The sequence below is a fragment of the Cupressus sempervirens genome, chromosome 10 (genome assembly GCF_028749045.1).
Source record: "Cupressus sempervirens isolate cs-2001-9-10 chromosome 10, ASM2874904v1, whole genome shotgun sequence".
Lineage (NCBI taxonomy): Eukaryota > Viridiplantae > Streptophyta > Pinopsida > Cupressales > Cupressaceae > Cupressus > Cupressus sempervirens.
Window position 1 is genome coordinate 522,853,996 of NC_143127.1, and position 21,177 is coordinate 522,875,172.

At 36.1% G+C, this 21,177-nt stretch overlaps 1 protein-coding gene across 3 annotated transcripts in view; it reads right to left on the minus strand.

The window, feature by feature from the left end:
* LOC149534946 (polyphosphatidylinositol phosphatase) overlaps nt 1-21,177 on the minus strand; it is a 162,334-nt gene that overhangs the window by 126,207 nt on the left and 14,950 nt on the right. For all 3 annotated transcript variants that reach the window (XM_089805138.1, XM_089805137.1, XM_089805139.1), the window contains exons 3-4: nt 3,747-3,961; nt 3,140-3,283 (exon numbers count right to left, since the gene is read on the minus strand). In XM_089805138.1, coding sequence (XP_089661264.1) covers nt 3,140-3,283; nt 3,747-3,961 — 359 coding nt within the window. The remainder of the gene's footprint in view (nt 1-3,139; nt 3,284-3,746; nt 3,962-21,177) is intronic.

A 21,177-nucleotide genomic window follows, 5' to 3' on the forward strand; every position in this document is an offset into this window, starting at 1 on the left:
CCCAACTTCATTGAGTGCTTCAATAAATGGCCCCTCAAAATAATGTTTTTAATAATCATTTAAAACACATACTTTATATTTTTGGCTTTACAAAGTGCATCAATAAATGGGCTTCAAATATTAAAATCATTCATTGCACTTTAAGTCACTCAAATGAAGGGTCATGGCCCCATTGAATATAAAGTGCATATAAAACTTTATATTGTGCCTTTAAACATTAATTATTAATGAAGTATTACTTTATTAATAATTAGGATAGCACAACTCTATAAATACTCACTATTCCTTGATTATGTCTATACCAAGGAGTTAAACACTGCATCCTCTGTCAGTATGACTACCTTACTACAAATAGAAAGGACTCTTCTCGATTGACTCGGAGCTTACTTTAAATAGTAAGTATATGAAACTAAGTCCAGATGAGAGCCAAAAGAAAACTAAATTAGAACATACAGAATTGTGGAGAAGACAAGACCCTCCCATTACCGAGCCTCTACCACAAGCGTCCTTCTATCCACAATAATTAGCCTACAAGGGACACAATATTAGGCTAACAACTAATCCTCTAACACTGGCTAAAAAAGGGACACTATTGTAAATATAGCATATCATATTATTACTACTGAGTATCCACATTTAGAAGGAACCTTGAAGTCACCTTGATGATCTTCCTTTGGTATTTCATTTGGAATACTAAGTATTTTGATTTTGTATGTCGTAGTGGCATAGAACTCACATCAACACCTCCTATGTAGCATCTTTGAGGCTTTCGAGCTGAAAATCAACATCCGTCCAATGCCTTGTGATTATGCGGAGGGCATTCTCCACTCATCAAGGACCCTCCATACACATAATCACAATATTGATGAGTAGACAATGTCCAATACCCATCCACCAATCTATGACTATGATGCATCTACTTGAGACAAAGATTCTTTCATTTTCTCCATTATTGTATAAATATTGGAAGACTTTCTACCTAAGATTGTGGTCCTCGATTTACTCTTTGCTATTGCCACCTCATAATGAGAGTTGGCCACATCGAATAGAATGTCATTGGCAAAAAAAGAATTTGTCAATGGTATCATTTGCCTCGTCCTATAATTGCAAATTGAAAAATTTTGCTTATGCATCCAAAGCATCACTTGTCAACCTACATTTCCCCTTAGCCTTTGTCACCCCTAAAGTAGAAGAAATTGGAATATATGCAATTGGCCTTTGGAAAGTAGAAAAATGTCTCTAATGAGCCGTCAACCTTGGTGACAAAGAAGTAAATAGAGATGCATTTTCTTCCCCATCATTCCATAACTTGGTTATCTTGTGACAACTTCTTGTAGACATCTACATCGTTGCCTCGAATATGGAGGAACCAGGCATTAACTCTAGTACTGTTGCCCTAAAATTCAAGCTTACATCAGCATTGCCACAGCTTAATGCCCCCAAACTCCATAAGCTTTATTTGTAACTCTGTTACAAATTGTCTTAGGGGGGACTTAGGATCAAAGAAACCCTTAACACATTTTGCCAGTATTTTGAGAGGGCAACAAATATTTGCACTCCCAACAGAGCTAGTGGTTTCACCCCTCTACCTTTATACTGTCATCAAGTGCATAATCAAATTCAGTTTCACTTTCAACTTCTTTGAAATTTTGAAATTAAAATTAGATCCATGCATAGCACAAGTCATTAAGACACATTTTCTTTATGTTCTCACTTCAAGTCCAAGCATAGAAGCAAAGGATACACAAATTCCAATTCTTGTTCTTAAAATTTGTAAAACATATAGTTCACTTTTAAGTTTTATCTTTCTTAATTTACACAAAGTGCAAAGGCAAAGGATACACGTTGTAATCTTAATTTGACAAATAAAAAATTTGAACATCCACGAGTTAAAAAACAAGATATCACAACTTTGTTATATTATTCAAGAAAACTAAAAGTTGATCATTATTAAGTTATATTACTCATAGAACCATTTACAAAACTAAAATAATGTACTTAATATTGAACTCTGCAACAATTTCATCTAGTATTTGATAGAAAAAAATCCAACTAAATTGGTTTTTAAAAACCAATCATGGAAAAAATCTAAGCCGATCTTGAGATAAGTGAATTATGTATTCAATCCTTTGAGTCAAGGGTTGATTTTTCCACTTGCTCTTCCCAACTCCTTTTGTTCTTTGCTCTCACTCCTACAGCTTGCTATTGAAAATTGCTAGTTATTTGGAATGAGCCTTAAAGGCCTATTGGCCCATAGACCATTAGGTTCAAGACTAGGGTACAATTTTCAAGGAATTATTGATTATTTAAAACATTACTTTTTTAATCTTACACCACCAGGGACACTCAAGGGACTCGTAGAAATCTCTTGAATCCCAATATCCCCTAAAAGCCCTAAAGAAGGCAAGATGTCCCATGAAAGTCTCTAGAAAGGGGACATCCTAGAACACCCTTGGAACTATTAGTGGTGTGAATGGAAAGGGGATGTCCCGCTAAAGTCCCCATGTCTTGGAGATGCCCCAATCCTAAGAATGTGGGGATTTTTCAGGTAGTAGGATGCATCCCCATCTTACAATGATTATTTCTTAATAATTAAAGTTAAAATCCATGGACAAAGTACAAACATTTGGCTGATCAACTCTCTCTTTTTTTCTCAGGGGGAGGAGGATTGATAAAAATATGTTTTTTTCAAAAGTACAACATAGTTTTGACACATAAGAAAAAGTTTTGATTAGAAAGATCAAATTTCAAATTGGGTACCACACAAAAATAAATAGTTGTCTAGAATGATTGTTTTGTTTTGTGTATAACCATTGAACTAAACCTTTTAAATGCAATGTGTTGAAACTGTAGTTTCAAAATTCAATGGTAATACGCCAATACTTGTCCTCAGCATGCTATTTCCAGTAAGCTTAATAATATTCAATAACATGGAGAGAGTATTTGGAGAATCTTCCTTCAAATAGAATCAAAATCAAATGATCAATTTGAATCTAGTTAATCATCAAGCTAATGAAATATGTTATAATTGAGAAGTATTGCTCACAAACATGATGTTACTATATATCATGAGAAGTGGTCAATGATAAATTATCAAATGTCTACATTATTTGAGATTTGCAAATGACAGCCAGCTTACAATGTAAGATTTGATCCTCTGAAGCATCAAGTTATTCCGTGAGTAATTTCCTGGAATATGCACCACAGCAGCATTGCTGGGAACAGCTGGAAAATTGCTTGTGGGATCAGTCAAAATGAAGATATTACTTTTAGGCATTGAGACCTGTAACAATCTAGACATAAATAATTAATGTAAGTATATGCTTTGCACAAACATGGTCTCAATCATTCTTCTCAAGAAAAAATTGTCAAAACCATCAAAGATTCTGTCACTGCAACACCTTATCATGCACACTTCACCTTAACAAGGCACCAAACTCCATTGCTTTTAAATAGAATACACAATTAAAGCATATTTTCAGTGGTGTGCTTTAACATGTTGATTAAGTTGTTATACAGTTCAATTTGGGGAAAAAAAGGATAAACTTAACATCAGTCTTCTGCCCTTCATTCTCAAATATCAAAGTTTCTATTCTAAACTGCTGTGGGAAATCGAGAATAGTTAAGACTTCTGTCCATGATAATCTAACTGGATTACCCCTTTGGAATCAACAACAATGCATTTTCCTTTCAAGCACAGAAATGTATTTTTCTATAAAAACCAATCCTCTAAAAGATCCAGGTACCTTGATGAAATTTGCAAACACATTCAGAATTGCCATGGACCTTCCTATCTTGTCATATGTAGTGTTCCCCACTGTCACATTTGTTGATAGTCTCTGCACAGAAGTCTGTAGAGACTGACCGTAGATTGCAAAGACAGACACAAAAGAAATTTTCCTATTCCCAAGAGGCAATTCAGATGATGATGGCAGTGGCCGCTTTTTTATGGCATTGAGACCTGCACAAATGGAAATGATAACTTATATGGAGTTGGTCATCCCAATCAATAACAACAAAATATACACATTCCCAGTACAATAGCATGTTCTACATATGGCCTCACATATACATTAAACAAACTTTCAATACTGCATTCCAAATTAATCAATTAACTAAGATATTATGAATTTATCATTTCAACAATTGTTAATATAATTTAGAAAAATAAATAACAAACTCTATTAATGTTCTCAGTTTTAGAACAAAATCTCTAAGAGTAAAATAATGAAATAAGTCCAGCCATTTGACTGTACTGTTTTGGAGAAAGATTTGATTGATTGTAAAGGACTATTACTGTTCAGCCATCAAAATTCCTAGATAAGTGTTAATGTGAATTACCTTACAGAAAAATGCCTGTTTTAGATATCTCAGTTATAATAAGATTCCCGTAAATATTAAATTGCAAGTGACAATTGAAAATTTACTAAAGGACACAATTTTTGTGCAGCACTAATTGTCAGCTGCAAATTGCTAGTAGATAAAAAGTATCAATTGATTGTGCATCAGAGAAATCTTTTTTTAACCTGCTTGTAATGCTACTGCAGGTTCAACTCCAAGTGTTCATTCAGCATTAGACATTAGAAATTAACTGAATAATTAAAACTTAAATTGTCACAAATTAATAAATTTAATGACAATTATTTAATGGGGTTCACCACTTTGTTAAGTGGTGGTCTTGTTATTGTCCCCACCAAGTTTACCACTGTGATCATGGGCTTGTACCTTTATTGGTCCACTGCGATCGCAGGTTTGGGCCTAAGCTTTGTTATATGAAGATGAGGTCCCCATTTGAGACCTCACTAGTTCATAGCTCCAGGTCAAAATCATTTCATGTGGACCCGCACAGCACGTTGTGCCAATGCCATTGGTCACATTAAAAAGTTTACCAGACACTTTAAAACAAAACCTAATTAAATAAAGTATTAAAGTGACTTTAGTGATGAGATAAGTGAAAATTCCATATAGTAACTTCATTATTATTTTTCCTAAATTCAAATTAAATTTAAAAAGAAGGGAAATCAAATGGGGATGGATAAATCATTGAGACAAAGAAGAGCAAATTCATGAGTCTCTATAGTGGGCTCCGAAAGAACAATGAGAAGTTCATTCAAAATATGTTTGTGATTTGATTCTTCTCATGGAGACTTTTATAGAGCAATATGCCCATTCAACCTATTGAGTGTGTACAAATTTGCCTAAGGCAATATGCCAAGATCTAGAAGCCCAAAGAATAACACAAGCAAGAGAGACAAAATAATATGATCAATTAATTGACTAGATTCAATAATGCATATAACACCCGTAATCAATATGCACAATATAGATATCTTTGAATATTTAAGAAAGGCATGATAACTACGTGATAAGCAAGTGATAACCTATCAGCCACACTATGTGGCATCACACGTCCACCAAAGGTGGATTGTCCTCTATTCTACAATGAAGTATGTGCAACAATGTCAGCATAATGATGCGATAAGAGCACTAAAAGTGGATCTCTTACATAAAGTGGAAATGAAATAACAACTATATTGCCTAAAGAGGAATTTCTCCTACACCATATGCTACAATAGATTCCAAGCTCGTTGGTGTCTACTACATATGCATTATCCTAAGAAAGCTTAAGTAATGTGTAATTAGAATTAATTAATTACACCAACACCCTCTTTAAGTGTAACATAGGAGAATGCACTTAAACTCACAATGTTGATGACAATGCAAGATGTGTTTTGGCTACTAAGCCATGTTGGGTACCCATGTACAAGAGGAGAAAGAGAGATCCTCGTGGGACAAAACTCCTCCCCAAAAGAGCATGAATCCATTAGAGAAATATCAAATGAGTATAAGAAAGACAAAACCCCACATGAGGAAAAAGCCCCCCCACCCCCTCATAAGAGTTTAGTAGAGAGACAAAGTTGCCCCCTCCACCCCAATGTATACAATGTATAATGTACATCAGTGATAGATGCTCAAGATGAATGTAGAAGCTACTCCATGAATATTGAAGGATGTTCCTCCCCTTAGGAAGAAACAATACCGTAGGTGTATAAGAGATGCCTCCCAAGTCTATAGAAAGAGGTATCTCTGAAAGTTGCTCTAAGTGTCCCCATGTCAATACTGAAGACTGGCCCTTCCAAAACTGTTGAAAGAACAAGTCAGGATATAACAAGGATAGCTGTAGAACATGTTCCAAAGACCCAAGTTTCTCTTTTAAAGATAAAGAGGCCTCCAACTTTGTACATAAGGATCTGCAATCACTTCAACCTTGAAAGGCTGATCATATGGAGAATCAACAAGATGGTTAGAGTACTCCCTTGCAAGAACTGAAGAAGGACCATCCTTATCAAAGAGAAGTTGTATGTCATTGGGTCATCAATGATGTCTCCCATATGTGCATTGTAGAATTCCACAAACAAACCTACAATGTATGTTAAACAGTAATCCCCTGAACTTGTATATAGAAGACGAGGTATACCAAGCTATACTAAATTGCATGGATCTATCATTGTAGAAATGAGTGCATTTGGAAATTATTGATTTTGTGACCTTATCCTTCAAACGTCTAAAGGATCACCCACAAGTGAACTTGCTGAATCAAGAGTTTGTTGAACCAAACAAGGTCTACTGAAGAAGATGGAGGAGTATCCTCAACTATAACTAGACCAAGAAAAGTTGTAGACCTATGAGTCGAGGTTAAGGTCGAATCATCATCTAAGTCACTAACATCACTATCAATTTTCGTAATGGAGGATGGAAGAGGAGTAGAGGCCGGACTAGGAGAGCTTTCCTTAAAGTAAATGCTCCTCTCTTTATAAATCTCATGTGTGTCAAGATCCATGAGTCTATACCTTAACACTTCCAAGATATCCAACAAATAGGCAAGGCCTACTTTGAGGTTTCATTGCTTGTGTTTTTGTGGAGGTATGCATGCCCAAGCTGGACAACCAAAAACTCTTTAAGTGTTTCAAAACTTATTTTCTACCACACCAAGACTCAAAAGGATTGTGATTCCATCCAAGCCTCTACGAGGAATTCGATTTTGGATGTGGTTGGCACAACTTATAGTTTCTATCAAAAGTGATGGATCAAGAGACTTGCCTTGAATCATGCAACTAGCCATTTCCTCCAAAGTTATATTCTTCCTTTCTACAACACCATTCTACTGTGAAGTGTGTGCAACTAAATTTTGAAGATCAATACCCTCAAGCGTACTAAAGTCCATAAGTCTTCAGTTCGCATATTCCCTTCCATTATTTATTCGTAGAATCCTGATGGCTTTCCATGATTGCTTTTCAACATGAGCTTTGAAGGTAAGTAACTTGTTAAACACTTCACTATTGTGACCAAGAAAGTAGACCCATGTAAAGCAAGAATAGCCATCAATGAAGATGAGGAGATAGCAAGCCTTGTTAAATGATGGTACTGAAAAAGGGGCAGCCTGCTACATTACTGTGAACCAATTCAAGAACAATTGATGCTTTCCAAAAGAATCTCTTTTCCATAATTCTCTTTAAGAAGATTGCCCGTTGAACAACTTGAACATATACCCTCAAAAACACTTACACTCTTGTGACCAAGAAAGCTTGACCATGTTCTTATTGCTTAGCAGTTAAAGATGGTGGTAGTTGATATGTCCAAATGGCTCATGCAATAATTTACTTTGTGAATTTCAATGTGTCGACAAGGCTTGAGAAGGAGGCTTAAGCACAAAGTGGGAGAACGAATCAAGCCTTCTATCATGATTAGCTTTACTAACTGCAACCAAAGCGTCATCCTTAAGATTTTTTTACCACAATTGAATTAGGAAGGAACTCAAATTTATTTCCACCTCCATAGTGAGTATTTTAGTAAATTGAAAGGAGATTGGTGCTTAAGTGAGGAACATAAAGAATTTCCTTCTTCAACTTGTGTATCATCTCCTACAAAGATGTGACGTACTTTAGATGGTTGCAAATTACAAAACTGCTCCTTTGAAGAACCCATATAATGAATAGCACCCAAGTCAAGAATCCATTCCTCCAAATAACTTCTTGTTGCCACAAATGCCTGCCCTTTTCCATTTGAAGCGGAAGGAGACGAATCCTTGGAAGCATTTGGTACATTCATTATGTTCTTCTTAAGCAAATTTTCCAACTCATCAGTCCTCTTCATGTGGCAATTATGCTCATCATGATTTGGTTTGCTGCAATAAGCTCAAATTAGTGTATCCTTCTCAAAATTTATGTTCTTGTTGGAAGAAGATGAATAATTGCCTTGTTGTGAGGAGGAAGATTGCGTTGCCTCTGAATGTGGTTTGGCATTCCAATTTTTTTGCTTCTTGTTGAAACATTTTCGACGTCGATTCCTTTTATTCTCATTATTAGCTACCAATGCCATAGGCTTTGAAGACTTGAGAATCCGCGTACCCATCAATTTTCACTGTTCTAACATCAAGATTTTTCCAAATGAATCAAATGAAGGTGTAGTGAAGGCACTTCCCATGGTCAACTTGTGAAAATGCGTATTCTAAAGAAGCTTGTTCAACATGTTATGAATTAACTATGCATCCTTCTTGATAATACCACAATCCTTAAGCAGGGTCTAAGCTCATTAGCTTTGTTGATACAATCTTTGAACTGTGTCAAAGCTCTTAGGATCCAAGTTGACAAGATCTACATATGTGTGAGTCCCTTGCCCTGATCCACTTAAATATACAATTCTTCAAATTTATTCCAAGATTCCTCGGCATCCTAGAAGTTTTTAATGTGAAACATGAGATCTTGGTGAACACAATTTCTCACAATTCCAAAAGCCATAGAGCTTTTGATCTTCCAATCAATTTTGGCACTAACATCCATGATAGGATAAATGGATTCTTTAATTGTACCATTAACATAAAGATTTTAACCTTTTTCCATCAATTTACTCCATACATTATCTTTCCACGTGGCATAGTAATGTGGAGGAAACTGGAAATTTAAGTAAACCCATAATGCAAAAATGAAAAAGCGCAAGAGAGAAAAAGATACAAGCCCACCCCCCTCGCCCCCACCCCCAGCAAAATAATGATTTTGGCACTTTATATATGGTGTCTGTAAAATTGCCAATTGTCAAAATGTAGCCAAGTGGACTTCTGACTTTGATAAGTACAACCACTTCAATGAGGCCAATCAGGCTCGAATCAATATTCTTAAGGTTTAAACTAATATTCTAACATTACAATGATCATAAATGGCCAAGAAAAGACCTATAACTTCAAGACTTAAAGTGGTATTTTTGCCCAAAGAAGGCTACAAGCTAATACCAAATCTAGATAGTTGACAAAAAACTATGCACTTTCAAAAAAAAAGCACCTAAAATTGTGTTTCTATCAGCCCAAAGTCAAATAAAGCCTTTGAAATTGCAAATCAAGGATTGGATGCGAAAAATCACCAATAATTGAGTCTGCAAAATTTGTCCACCAAAACAAAAAAACTAACATAACTAAAATATTCAAGAGATTCTACCCAAATTTTTTAAAAATAGCACTTGAAAAGGAGTCTATATGACCAAGCTATGGCCCTCCAAAGTTAAACTACAAATCTGAAAATGCAAATGGTGAGGGGTAAAAGTTTTCAAACCCTATTGACATCAGCAATTCACAGGGTAAAATTTGATAGTCAAATGGGTCCTCATAGCAAAACAAAACAAACCCACGAATGATAGTCATACAGCCATCAATTTTAAGATCGTCGTCAAAGGAAATTTTACAAACTTAAATTTGACGTCCAAACAATCATCGATGTCAAATTAAGAACCTGGGAAATAACAGTCAAATGATTGTCAATTCTAAGCCAATATACTTGTCAACACAGCAAGAACGAGCCCAATGTGAACTCAGTTGTCACTTCAACTACTAATGTTGCATAGGCCAATGAACGGGGGTTAGGATGTCCCACTAGATGTCGTCGCATGGTGGTAGAGCTGAGTGGGGGCAAGGGGACTGTCAGCGGTTTGCTGACAACTCTGAGAAGGAGGCCATTTGCAGATGGCCCTGTGGTAGAAGGTAGCCCATGTAATGTCCCATTTTCTAGCACATTAGACAATTAATAGGCCAACCCAATGAATATTATAATTGACTTATGGGGACTTAATGCAGAATAATAAAAAGTCAATTTAATATTATAAAGAGGGTTGATAAGGGACAAAATGGCAAGAAGACAAGGAGACCGAAAAGGGAAGTTGAAGAATCACTAGCTAGGCATTAAAAGAGGACTTGACTCATTTTAGCTGGGGGATTTTATGTATTGGATATGATCTGATTTCTGATTTCTCTTTTAGAAATGAGGAAGCTTCAGCTTCTATTCAGGATCTTGAGGACCGAAACCTTCAGGCTCTTCTTGGTGAATCGAACACAAACTCGGTTCAACTTTGTCATGGATTTGAGATGGAGTTCACTCTGCTCGTACAAGTTCTTCCTTAGTATTTACCAATCTGATTATGTTACTTTATTTAATATTGCATTTTCAGGTTATGTTAATGTATTGTTGATCAATGTAATCTGCATTTAAATCAATATAATCTGTATAGTACATTTTGAGTATTTAAATCTGCAAATATTTACTGTTTTTGCTAGTTTAAACTTGAAACTATGCATGCATTTGTGGTTTGATAGTTTTGGAAATTATTTGTAAAGAATTTGGCCAAATATACCGGGTGGGATATTACAGTGATATCAAAGCAGTGTATCCTGCCCATCTAAACATTTAACATTGAAGAAATCATTTATGCATTCTAGGTAGAGACAAACTTGCCGAAAATTGATATTCAGAGGCTTTTGATATTTGCTGAAAATAAGAAGAGAGTTTTAATAAATTGGGGCAAATATTGCAAAAACAGGCAAATAATTCTGAAGTTGCTATTGAAGCTGGTGTCTTAAATCATTGTATTCAAAAGTGATATTAATGGGCCCGACTTAATATTTGAAGTGTGTTGGAGCACATAAATTGCTATTTATGTCGTGGGTGCGCAAGTTTTTTGGGGGTCTCGAATTGTTTTTTTGGCAACTTATTCTAAGCTCATATATTACTCCAAAATCTTGGCAAGGTTTGATTTAGTGATTGCTAAAACACAGAGGACAAACAATTCCTATTTCCTATGGGGTCCATCCATTGTTTGTCATGTGAAGTTTGTAGGAGCCACTCAACCCCTAATTTATGTTGTTGAAGTGAGAGATGAAAGAGGCGAAAAATAAATTGAAAGGGGCAATAAAAATTAGAAGCGATTTAATTATTAAATCAGCTTGAGTTTCTTCTATGATATTATTTATGCCTTGCGACACAACTTTGGCATATTATGAGGCACTAAACCTTTCTGAGGAGATGTATGGAGGAATTTCAATTTATTTAAGGGACTTAAAAAATTAGTGGTGAATTGGAAACTATGGGAATATTCAATTGAACCATACATTTCAATCTATATTTCATCAAGCCTATTGTTTGGTAATATATTTGTGACTTACAATGCGATTTTTTAATGTTGAGGACTAAAGTCGGAAGTTGTATTATTTAGCAAAGCTTTAATATAGTTGGTGAATATGAGCTCGCCGTAAGATGTTATTGCTCTCTGCATAATATTTGAGCCAACAATAAACCTTAATGTCTTAACAAGTTTATTTTGTTGATTGTTCTAAGGTTCAAGCAAAATAGAAGAATTACAACACTTTGATATTGACAAAGAATATGCGTTGTGAAAATCTTGGGGTCTGAAAAAAATTGTCTTTGCATAATTATTTCATGGTAGTTGAATTGGCCAGACTTCCTACAAACATTTTTTATCTCTAGTGTCGGGAATTGACAGGAGGAAGAAGACGAAACCAATAACGAGTGTCGCAGACACACAGGAGTTTTTAACATGAGTACTATTAATGTTGGAAATGGCACTTGTCAAAAACTTATCCAAATGGTGGATCGGGGTGGGAAAGAACAACAGTCTCCCTGTTCAGCATGTGTTACATTTGTAGTTCCCCTCAAAAACTGGTGTTCATGTGTTTTGTTGAGATGCCAAATCTAGAATGTTGCACAATGCAAGGAATAAACGGAAGAGGTGTTTTGGACAGAATCGGCAATCTCAAATTGGAAGGGAAGGACCCTGTATCATTTTACAAATACCTATATGTTGTAATGTTCCCAATTTCCACTGTAAGTTCGAATGCTATAACCTGCAACCATTTGTCTGTACAATACCATAAATTGTATGTAAACATATTATCAATGTTGAATTTAAGTAAATACTAATCTAAATACTACCCAAGCTATCCATCCTAATCCTTCAAGAGAGATCCTTTCTCGAATCACCTAACTCTCTAGTGAGAACTATGTCTCGATTAGGTAATTGTCATAGAAAGAGCTTCCCCTTTAGGCCTCTTTGGAATCTTTGGTAACACTACTTGGTAGAGATCCTACCTCTACCAAGTCTCTTATCTCTGACATATCATATGTTTGACCACTACAATATATATATTGCCTCTAATGGATCCTCTAAAGATCCCTCTATGGGTCCCAATTGGGAATCCGACAGTCTACTTTGAATGCCCTCTAGACCTTGACTTCTCCTCTAGAGAAACTCGACATTCTAAGCGAATGCCCTCTATTCTTGAGTTCCCTATTAGAGAAACTTGACATTCAAAATGAGTAAGCTCTAGTCCATAAGTTTTCTTGAGAGAAAACTCAACATTCATATGAATGTCCTTTACTCGAACTTCATGATTTCTATGAGAATTATAAGTTCTTATTCCGATATCATGTAATTACAGGCTTTCGGTATCAATATGTACTTTTGTTTCTCTTGAGCTTGAACTGCATAAATCTTCTCAAGATTATCTTTAAATTCTTGATCTTCCTTAATTGGCTAAGTCTCCTCTATCATCTCCACTTTCCTGTTCATGGTATCTAATACACAGTGGTCTTCCTTTGGCTATGTCGTCTGCATGTATGCCCTATATGTGTTGACGACATATCCAATTATCCTTAGTGTTGGACATCAATGATATGATAAATTTGTGGCGACTTCCTTCTATGGTCCATATTTTCTGTCTTGCTTCTCATTCGTAACTTTACTTGCATGATGTTACCTTTCACCCCTCTCAGTCTATTATATTGGTTTGATTCATAGTCCACTTCAAGTTGGCAGTGTGGTGTGTCGGATCTCATATTCTTATGACTTCTTTGGCTTGCATGGAACTTCTTCTATTTTCTTCAAGCTCTATTCTACTTGGCACGATGATCATTTTGTATTTGAATTTCATTCAATCTATGTTTGACTATCGATGGGATGCTCGTTCTACTGCCTGTCACCCACGTAGAGGATAGAATGCTTTGATATTCGTCTTTTTTTTTATTACAAGTAATATCATTCTTTATTTGCAGTTGATGAATGATTCATATAGTATTCGTGGGTGTTAGAACTTACACATTCTCCTAGTATTGACAGTATATCCTCTACCCATTATGCTATTAAATATATGTTTCCTAACTTGGGCCTGTCGATGGCTTCCCGTGTCCGTTCCTCCTTGTATCATCTCCCTGTCGAGTCCAGATGTGCATGCTTCCTTATGTTTTCACTCGGTCATAGTGGGGGCAATGACATTTTTCCTCCCTCCATTCTGTATTGTGCGATAGAAATTTTGGTGGCTCAATATATTAGACGGCTATGCTCTTCCGTGCACTAAAATATTTTATGCTCTACTTTGATGCCTTTTATTCTCAATCTTCCATATATTATCGAAATCCATCAGAGGTAGTAATATTGGTTGTATTCTATTCTTGACAGATGTCTTATCCAACGTGTATTCCTTTATATCCCCCCCCCTCTCATATGTTTCAATTTATATATTGCAAATTGATCATTGGGTCCCAAGAGACATGTCCTATTGAATAGTTATATCTTCTTGTAGAAGTGATCCATCTCTAATTAGTATTGATTTATTAATATTCTTGTATAATCTAATATCTTAATTTATTATTTCTTGAACTATAGTTTACCTGTTATTCATTTAGTAGTTTTTTATTATTATCATTTATATTGATTACATTCTTAAGTACTAAATCATCACTGATTATCATTTCTTATTAGTTAATTTATCATTTATATTGATTACATTCTTAAGTACTAAATCATCACTGACTAACATTTCTTATTAGTTAATATATCCGTGAATATTGTAGATTAAGATTATTTTATATTCGATGCTAGCAATTAATATCTTTATGATATTCATCTTATATTCAATATTGTTATTTATTATTTATTTGTAATATTTGATAAATATCATTTACTGAAAAGGATTCATTATATGCAAATATAGGGTTATGACATATGCTGGAAGTGTGTGCAATATTTTGGAAATTGTCGTTGATGCAGTTGTTCAATACGGGAGTTTCCAGATTTTAGCATCAGCATTGTCTTGTTTGTTGTAGGGAGTTTTGAATTCCTTTCAATATTATTTTTCTGGGTGTTATCGATGGTTCAAGGATATAATTTTACTGTAACGTAGTTACTGTGTTTAGAGCTAAAGACTAGGATTGCAAGAGTCGCAATTGTTTGGGCTTGGTTACTTCTTGGTATGTTGTGTGAATGCCATGATTGGTCTTGGAAATAATATATGTTGCGTATTGTAGCTGTATTGCTACGAGAACCTTTGGGATTGATTTCTCTACACAGAAGGTACATGTTTGAGCAAGGATTTCAAATATTTAATCCGATACTCTACAAGCATTTCTTACTAGAGATCCCAATATAAGAAATTTGTTGTTCCGAGCGGAAGTTTTCTAGTTGGCATTGGGGTGAAAAAGTTGTGTTGCTAATGACCTTTCTGATAAACATAGCACTACATCACTGGAGGAGACTAATCTACAACAGTTGTTTATTCCTCATGGTGTTGCTGCTGCCATCCGTGAAGAACCTTGAAATTCAAATTATTCCTAATTACAATCACTGCTGATGCTGAATTGTTGATCAAAGGATTCTCAGACTATATTGCATCATATTCAGAGAGCTCCAATAAAGGTCAGGCCTGCATTATTATTATATTGTTATCAAAATGGTGATTCCTTTCTGTAGAATGCTTTGAACCAGTCAATCAAGGTACTTGTTGTTGTACCATTGAAGTTACCTTGGAGATCTTTACATCTGTTTGCAATCATGAGAAGGTACTGTAATTTGAAGCTTTAACAAAACTTTGTTGTACTACTTGTTGACAATCAGTTGGTTGAATGATGAAAGTTCAGTGGAGCATGATCTTGCAAAATTAAATGTTTCCTATGAATTTCTTGCCCATTTTAAAACATACAAATATGCACCAGGCTCAACCAAACTCAAAAAAACAATCAGATATGCGAACTATTTGACAAATTTCTGTGAGATTAACCAAACAGAATAGAGACGTGTAATGCATTAGAAGTGTGACTGGAGAAAACAAAATATAGACAACAGAAAAGTTAAAGAACAATGTTTTCTTCCAAGAATTAAATGAGACATTTAATGGTGAACAACTAGAAACATTGCAGAAAGAAGAAGCGATAGGGAATGAATTGTACATCATTACACTGCAATCAGGGTCTATGAAAATTATGGATAATTTTCTTACCAAGCTAGAAGAATTGGATTCGTGTCCATCCAAAATGGATCAGGCTCATTGGAGGCTTTTGAATTGGGCCTTACGGCCCTCAATGGTTAACTCAGTGCAATACAGGTTAATGGATCACCTGAGTGAAGGTGTGGTTGTCCCTTGCCTTAGGTGAAATTATCAGGATAACAGCCCCTATTACACCTTACAACGATAGCATTTTGAAGAAGGTTTTGCAACTAATTGTGGACAGCATTGGTGGACTACATCACATCAAGGGTTCTACTTATCGTAAGAAGGTCAAGATTTTGGAACTTAAGGAAAAAACTAGACTTTTTAACATCATGTTCGATCTCAGTTGTGAAAAATTGATTCTGTAATTGTTTCAATGTTTCTCGAGAAGGTTTAGGAAGCATCATCCACACCATGTAAAAGTTTGCATAAAAATTGTCATGTCTCTGTTAGAAATGAACCAAAAATAGCAAACTATGAAAACTGAACAGAAGATTATCCTGGGAAAAGCCCTCTTGGAAGAGGGAAACAACCCAGCCCACAAAACTTACAAATTTTATTAATTTGAATAAAATTACAGAGCTTTGACTTCAAGGTTCTTCAATCTCAAAATTTACCAAGTCCAATGCATAGAGATCGATTGATTTTACAATTCAACCAATGTATTACAAATAACCAAACATGCACTCTTAAACCAGACGTATATGGTCTACAGAAATATAATAAACAAAGATCAGATATTGACTCTGCAAGATGAATTCTCACAGATCAAAATCGATCAGACCACACAGCAACAAAATACAGAAGGTGCTTCTCCATGTATTTCAAGTATATCAAAACGGCACAAATTAGATATTCAGCACTACTGCCTGAGAAGAGAAAATGGTGAGCAGCCTGTGTCTAACTCAAACAAGAAATGATATATGCATGTCAGATAACAGAATCTCTTTGCAAGGTGCATATGAAAAACATCTAGGATGAGCTTTGACACCAAGAATGATAGATACCATTGATAAGTTAGTTTTTCTCTTCAACTGCTTTCGTGTGCGATTCATTTCTTGATAAGTAACTGATGTCATATATGTTTCCACTCCACACATCATGGAGGACGTAGACAGTGAGTCTTCAATACCTTAGTCCCGTTAGTTATCAATATGAATGGCTGCACAATTGGTGGATATACATCCAATGGCGGTTATTACTTAGTATATGAAATATAATAAGCATGACAGAGAATAATGCCAATGTGGGAGCTCAGAAGTTTATCAAAACAGTGAGCATATTGCTTACACCTATAGGCATACAATTTGAACTAAAGCCAATAGTTCTCCACCCATAAAACATTAGTAGTAAAGTTCATTTATCTACAATTAAATATTTTAAGGAAAGTGAAATCAACGCACACGGTGAAACCAGCACACACGTATGCGTTCAATAGTAGCATTTCATTTCATATGAAGCTACTAAATTCAATAGTCTCTAATTCTAGATGAGGACGATAATGTATGCAAACAAGTACAATCAGATTTGTTGGCATTTCAGGGTGGGGAATATAAAATATCACTTATGGCTTATGAGCTCACAAAGGAATTAACTGAGCATAAAAAATTGAAAGGTTCCACGATCGCATGACGGACATGAGCTGATATCAATGGGGTATACAGATTGCAGGATGTTCAAATTTGAGCAAGAATCAAATGAAAGAACACCTTTGTTTCACTTGCAAGTGTGCTTGGTCTCTTGGTCACATTTGTAAGAGGAACAAGGATGAAGAGTCAGCTCAAGAAGTGCAAATCAGCATTGAGGAAGTTGAGAACTATATAGTTCAACTTCAACATAATAAAATCCATGAGATGGAACCAGCTAGATGGAACCAGTTGAGATGGGTGATAGTAACGAATATACTAGCATCCTATTTGGTGACTTGGAAGTGGTTATTAACAAGCCTTTCATGAGAATGTCAATCTACAAGATATTTCCAAAGATGAAAATGAATCTCTTCATGAGAATGAACCTTTTGAAAATGATGACAAAAATAACATGCAAGGCCATACACTTAAGAGAAGGAAAATACTCCTAGTAAACCTGAAAATAGTGCAATAGATGATGAAATCTCTTCCAACCAAGGGGTCGTTCCTACAATTGAGTATGACACAAAATTGATTACACCAAGCTGAAAATCAGATCTCTATGACAGTCACTCACAAGGATGGTCATGATCATAAGACCAAGGAGATCATACAAATTGTAGAAGAGATCCATACCCTTGGTGAGAATGAGGGTGAACACAGTATTTTTACACTTCAACTTATCTATATGAGACACCCTATGCAAAAAAAGGCCTAAAGGACCCACAACAAGTCAACTACGAGAATTTTGATTTTTATATCAGCAGTTATTTACCTCCACAATATCGTGCGTGAGGGGAAAGATGAACCAAGTGACTAGTTCTGAAACTTCGTGTGATGGTGATCATTTCGTTGATGGGGGTGCAGGTTTGATTAATAACACTTGTGGTGAATCAGAAATAGAGTTGTCCTTGATACGTAATGAAGACTTCTACAGTCCATCTCGAGATCTGACTCTGAATTTTTGTGATATTGCAGCTATTAATTTACTGATTGGTGATTTTATATTTATTATTAGTGATTGCATTGTTCGGTCTATCATTACATGTTCAGATTTTGTCTCGACTACATGAGATATTGAGTTGCATGGGTATTTGCGGAGGCATCATTTTGGGTTAGATTTTGCACATGGATTGGGATTTCTTCCCTATACATGGGAGCAATGAAGCCCACAGCATCATTCTTAATGTCAGCATATCCTATAGCAGCAACATTTGGTGGCTTAATGCACTAATCTTCATGCATAGTGGGGGTATGTCTTACTTTGGTAGAGTGATATACTTGTGTAGTTGGATAATACAAGAGGATAGTCGATGGGTGGACCAGTATTTCTACTCCTACGGTCATGTTGATAGGCTAGTTTGGGATCCAAGAGTTTATAGGATGAATGCTTTGCAATTTGTGGATTATGATGAGTTACTATGTAGAATGAGGCTCGTTGCAGTTATGATCATCAAAATTAACACAGCAATTAAGAGAAATTGTGTTTTACACATTGACATGGGATCCAAGCATCGGACTGATAGATGAGTTGCATCCTTATTTTTGGCTCCGCAACATGGCATGTCCTGATTTCAAAGTTACCAATACGAACTATAGAGTGACTTATAGATTGATATGGGATCCTAGTATTGATTGTTTGAGGACAGGCAATCTAAAGAAGGGAGGATTATATCGTCTCATTTTTCTAGGACATTATAGAATTAAAAGGCCAACCTAATAAAATATTAAAAGTTACTAATGGGGATTTAATGCAAAATTATAAAAGTCAATTTAATACTATAAGGGAGATTGATAAGAGACAATATGGCAAGACGACGAGGAGACAGGAAAGGGAAGTTAAAATGTCATTGGTTGGGCATTAAAAGAGGACTTAAATCATTCCAGCAGAGTAATTTTATGTTTTGGATACAATCTGATTTCTAATTTCTCTTGGAGAAACTAAGAAAGCTTCAGTTTTCTATTCAGGATCCTGTGGGCAGAAACCTCAGGCTCTTTTTAGTGAATCGGATGCAAATCCAATTCAACTTTGTAGTGGATTTGTGATGGAGATCACAATGTGCATACAAGTTCTTCCTTAGTGTTCCCAATCTGATTGTGTTAATGTATTTAAGATTGGATTCTAGTTATGTTATTGTATTATCGATCAATATAATACAATAACTTTGAGTATTTAAACATGAAAATATTTAGTGTTTTTGCTAGTTTAATCTTGAAATTGTGCATACGTTTATGGTTTGATAATTCAGGAAATTATTTGTAAAAAATTTGGTTAAATATCCCAGGTGGGACATTATAGCTCACCACTCAGTTGAACCGCTAGCGGAGATGTGCCCAAACAGTGCGATTAGTCACACACGCATCGAGAAATGGAGATGAAGTGTATATACATACAATCCACCCACATAAATAGGTAAACAACAAAGGTCGCTAGATCTTAGTCATAGGCTGGAGATTGCCATGAGTGTTGTTTACTATACAGGGTAAAAAGATACTTATCACATTTAGTAGGTTAAGATGTAACACAAAACAGAGACTTTATTCATATATGCAATATGCAACTCCAAGTACAACGATTACAAAGATGATGGTGTTCCAATAGTCCATCCGGACAATGTACACATACTTTCTCGAAGGGGTGACAAAACATCACGCGCCCTTTCGGATATAATTCTACCCGTCAGCTACAATATAGATTTTACCGACATCATCCCCCCCAAAAAGTAAAGTCGTCTCCAGACGACAAAATAGAGACAACCCTTACAACAAAACTCAATCTATAACCAAAACAACTAATTACATCAAGATTTAGACACTGAGAAGAGGGATGCATCCCTAGTGTAGTAGACATCCGTGCTCTAAGCTCATCCAACTCTACTCATAGCTCCCGCACTTGTCCTATCCATACTTTCAAATCTGCCTCAGCCTCCATCTGGTTCTCCAAGGCTGTTTGCATCATTTCAGCAATCTCTCCAAGCTCCCTCTCCTTCTCCACTGCCACCTGTTGTAGCTGACTTTGTTGAGCTAAAAATATTGTCCTCTCGGACTCCCAGGCTGCTCTCTCCAGCTCCCAAGTTGTCTTCTTTGCAGCTAGTTTCGCCTTCATCACTGCTACCCTGGTAGCTGACTCCTCTCGACCCCTCTCTACTACTAGCTAGCCTGTCTGGCTCCTCTGAAGGGCATTATAAGCATCCCTATGTATTCGAACTATTTCCTCAATCAGAGTCTCTATGCGGCTCTCCATACCCGTCTCCCTCATAGTGGCCCAATCCTGGTGCATCTCTGCAGTCTCTACACTTGGCCATTCGTGCTCCTCAAAACAAACTGTAAAGGCCACTGGATATCCCAATCTCATGAGGGATATGACGCTCTTTAGCTCCTTTACCACTGAGTCCAAGGCAAGTGTCTTTGCAGATGCCACCGCTTGGCGAGCACAAGTCGCTACATCAGTGAGAAATGTCTCCACAACCTCTCCCATTGCTGTCTCTCGCCCCACTATAGGTTGTTGCTGGGCACCCATGGTCGTCTCCATTGCTTCCGCCATCCGCTGATTTGTGTCAAGTGACTCTTCTCCTCCTGAGTCGGCGTGTGTACAAAATCTCCTTCCAGGGCTACTTCTCCTCAAAGTGTCAGGATGCCTGTTGCCCATGGGGCTGGTATACAATTAAACCTCATACTCAAGCACATGCTCAACCTTTGACCTCTACTCTCTTTGTCTGGCTCCCCAGGCGTGTTAGCATGAATGTTGATGCTATGGGGGAGCATTGCAGAACATTGTTTGTCATTAATGACAACATAGCAATATGTTTGTATAAGACTGATAGAGCAGTTAACTGAGACTTGTGTATTAAGGACAATACATTACGCATCTGCTTATGCACAATTACCAGCATATACTACAGTATGTATTTGACATGTGGGCAAGTGCGCAAAACCTAAATCGACATCGTA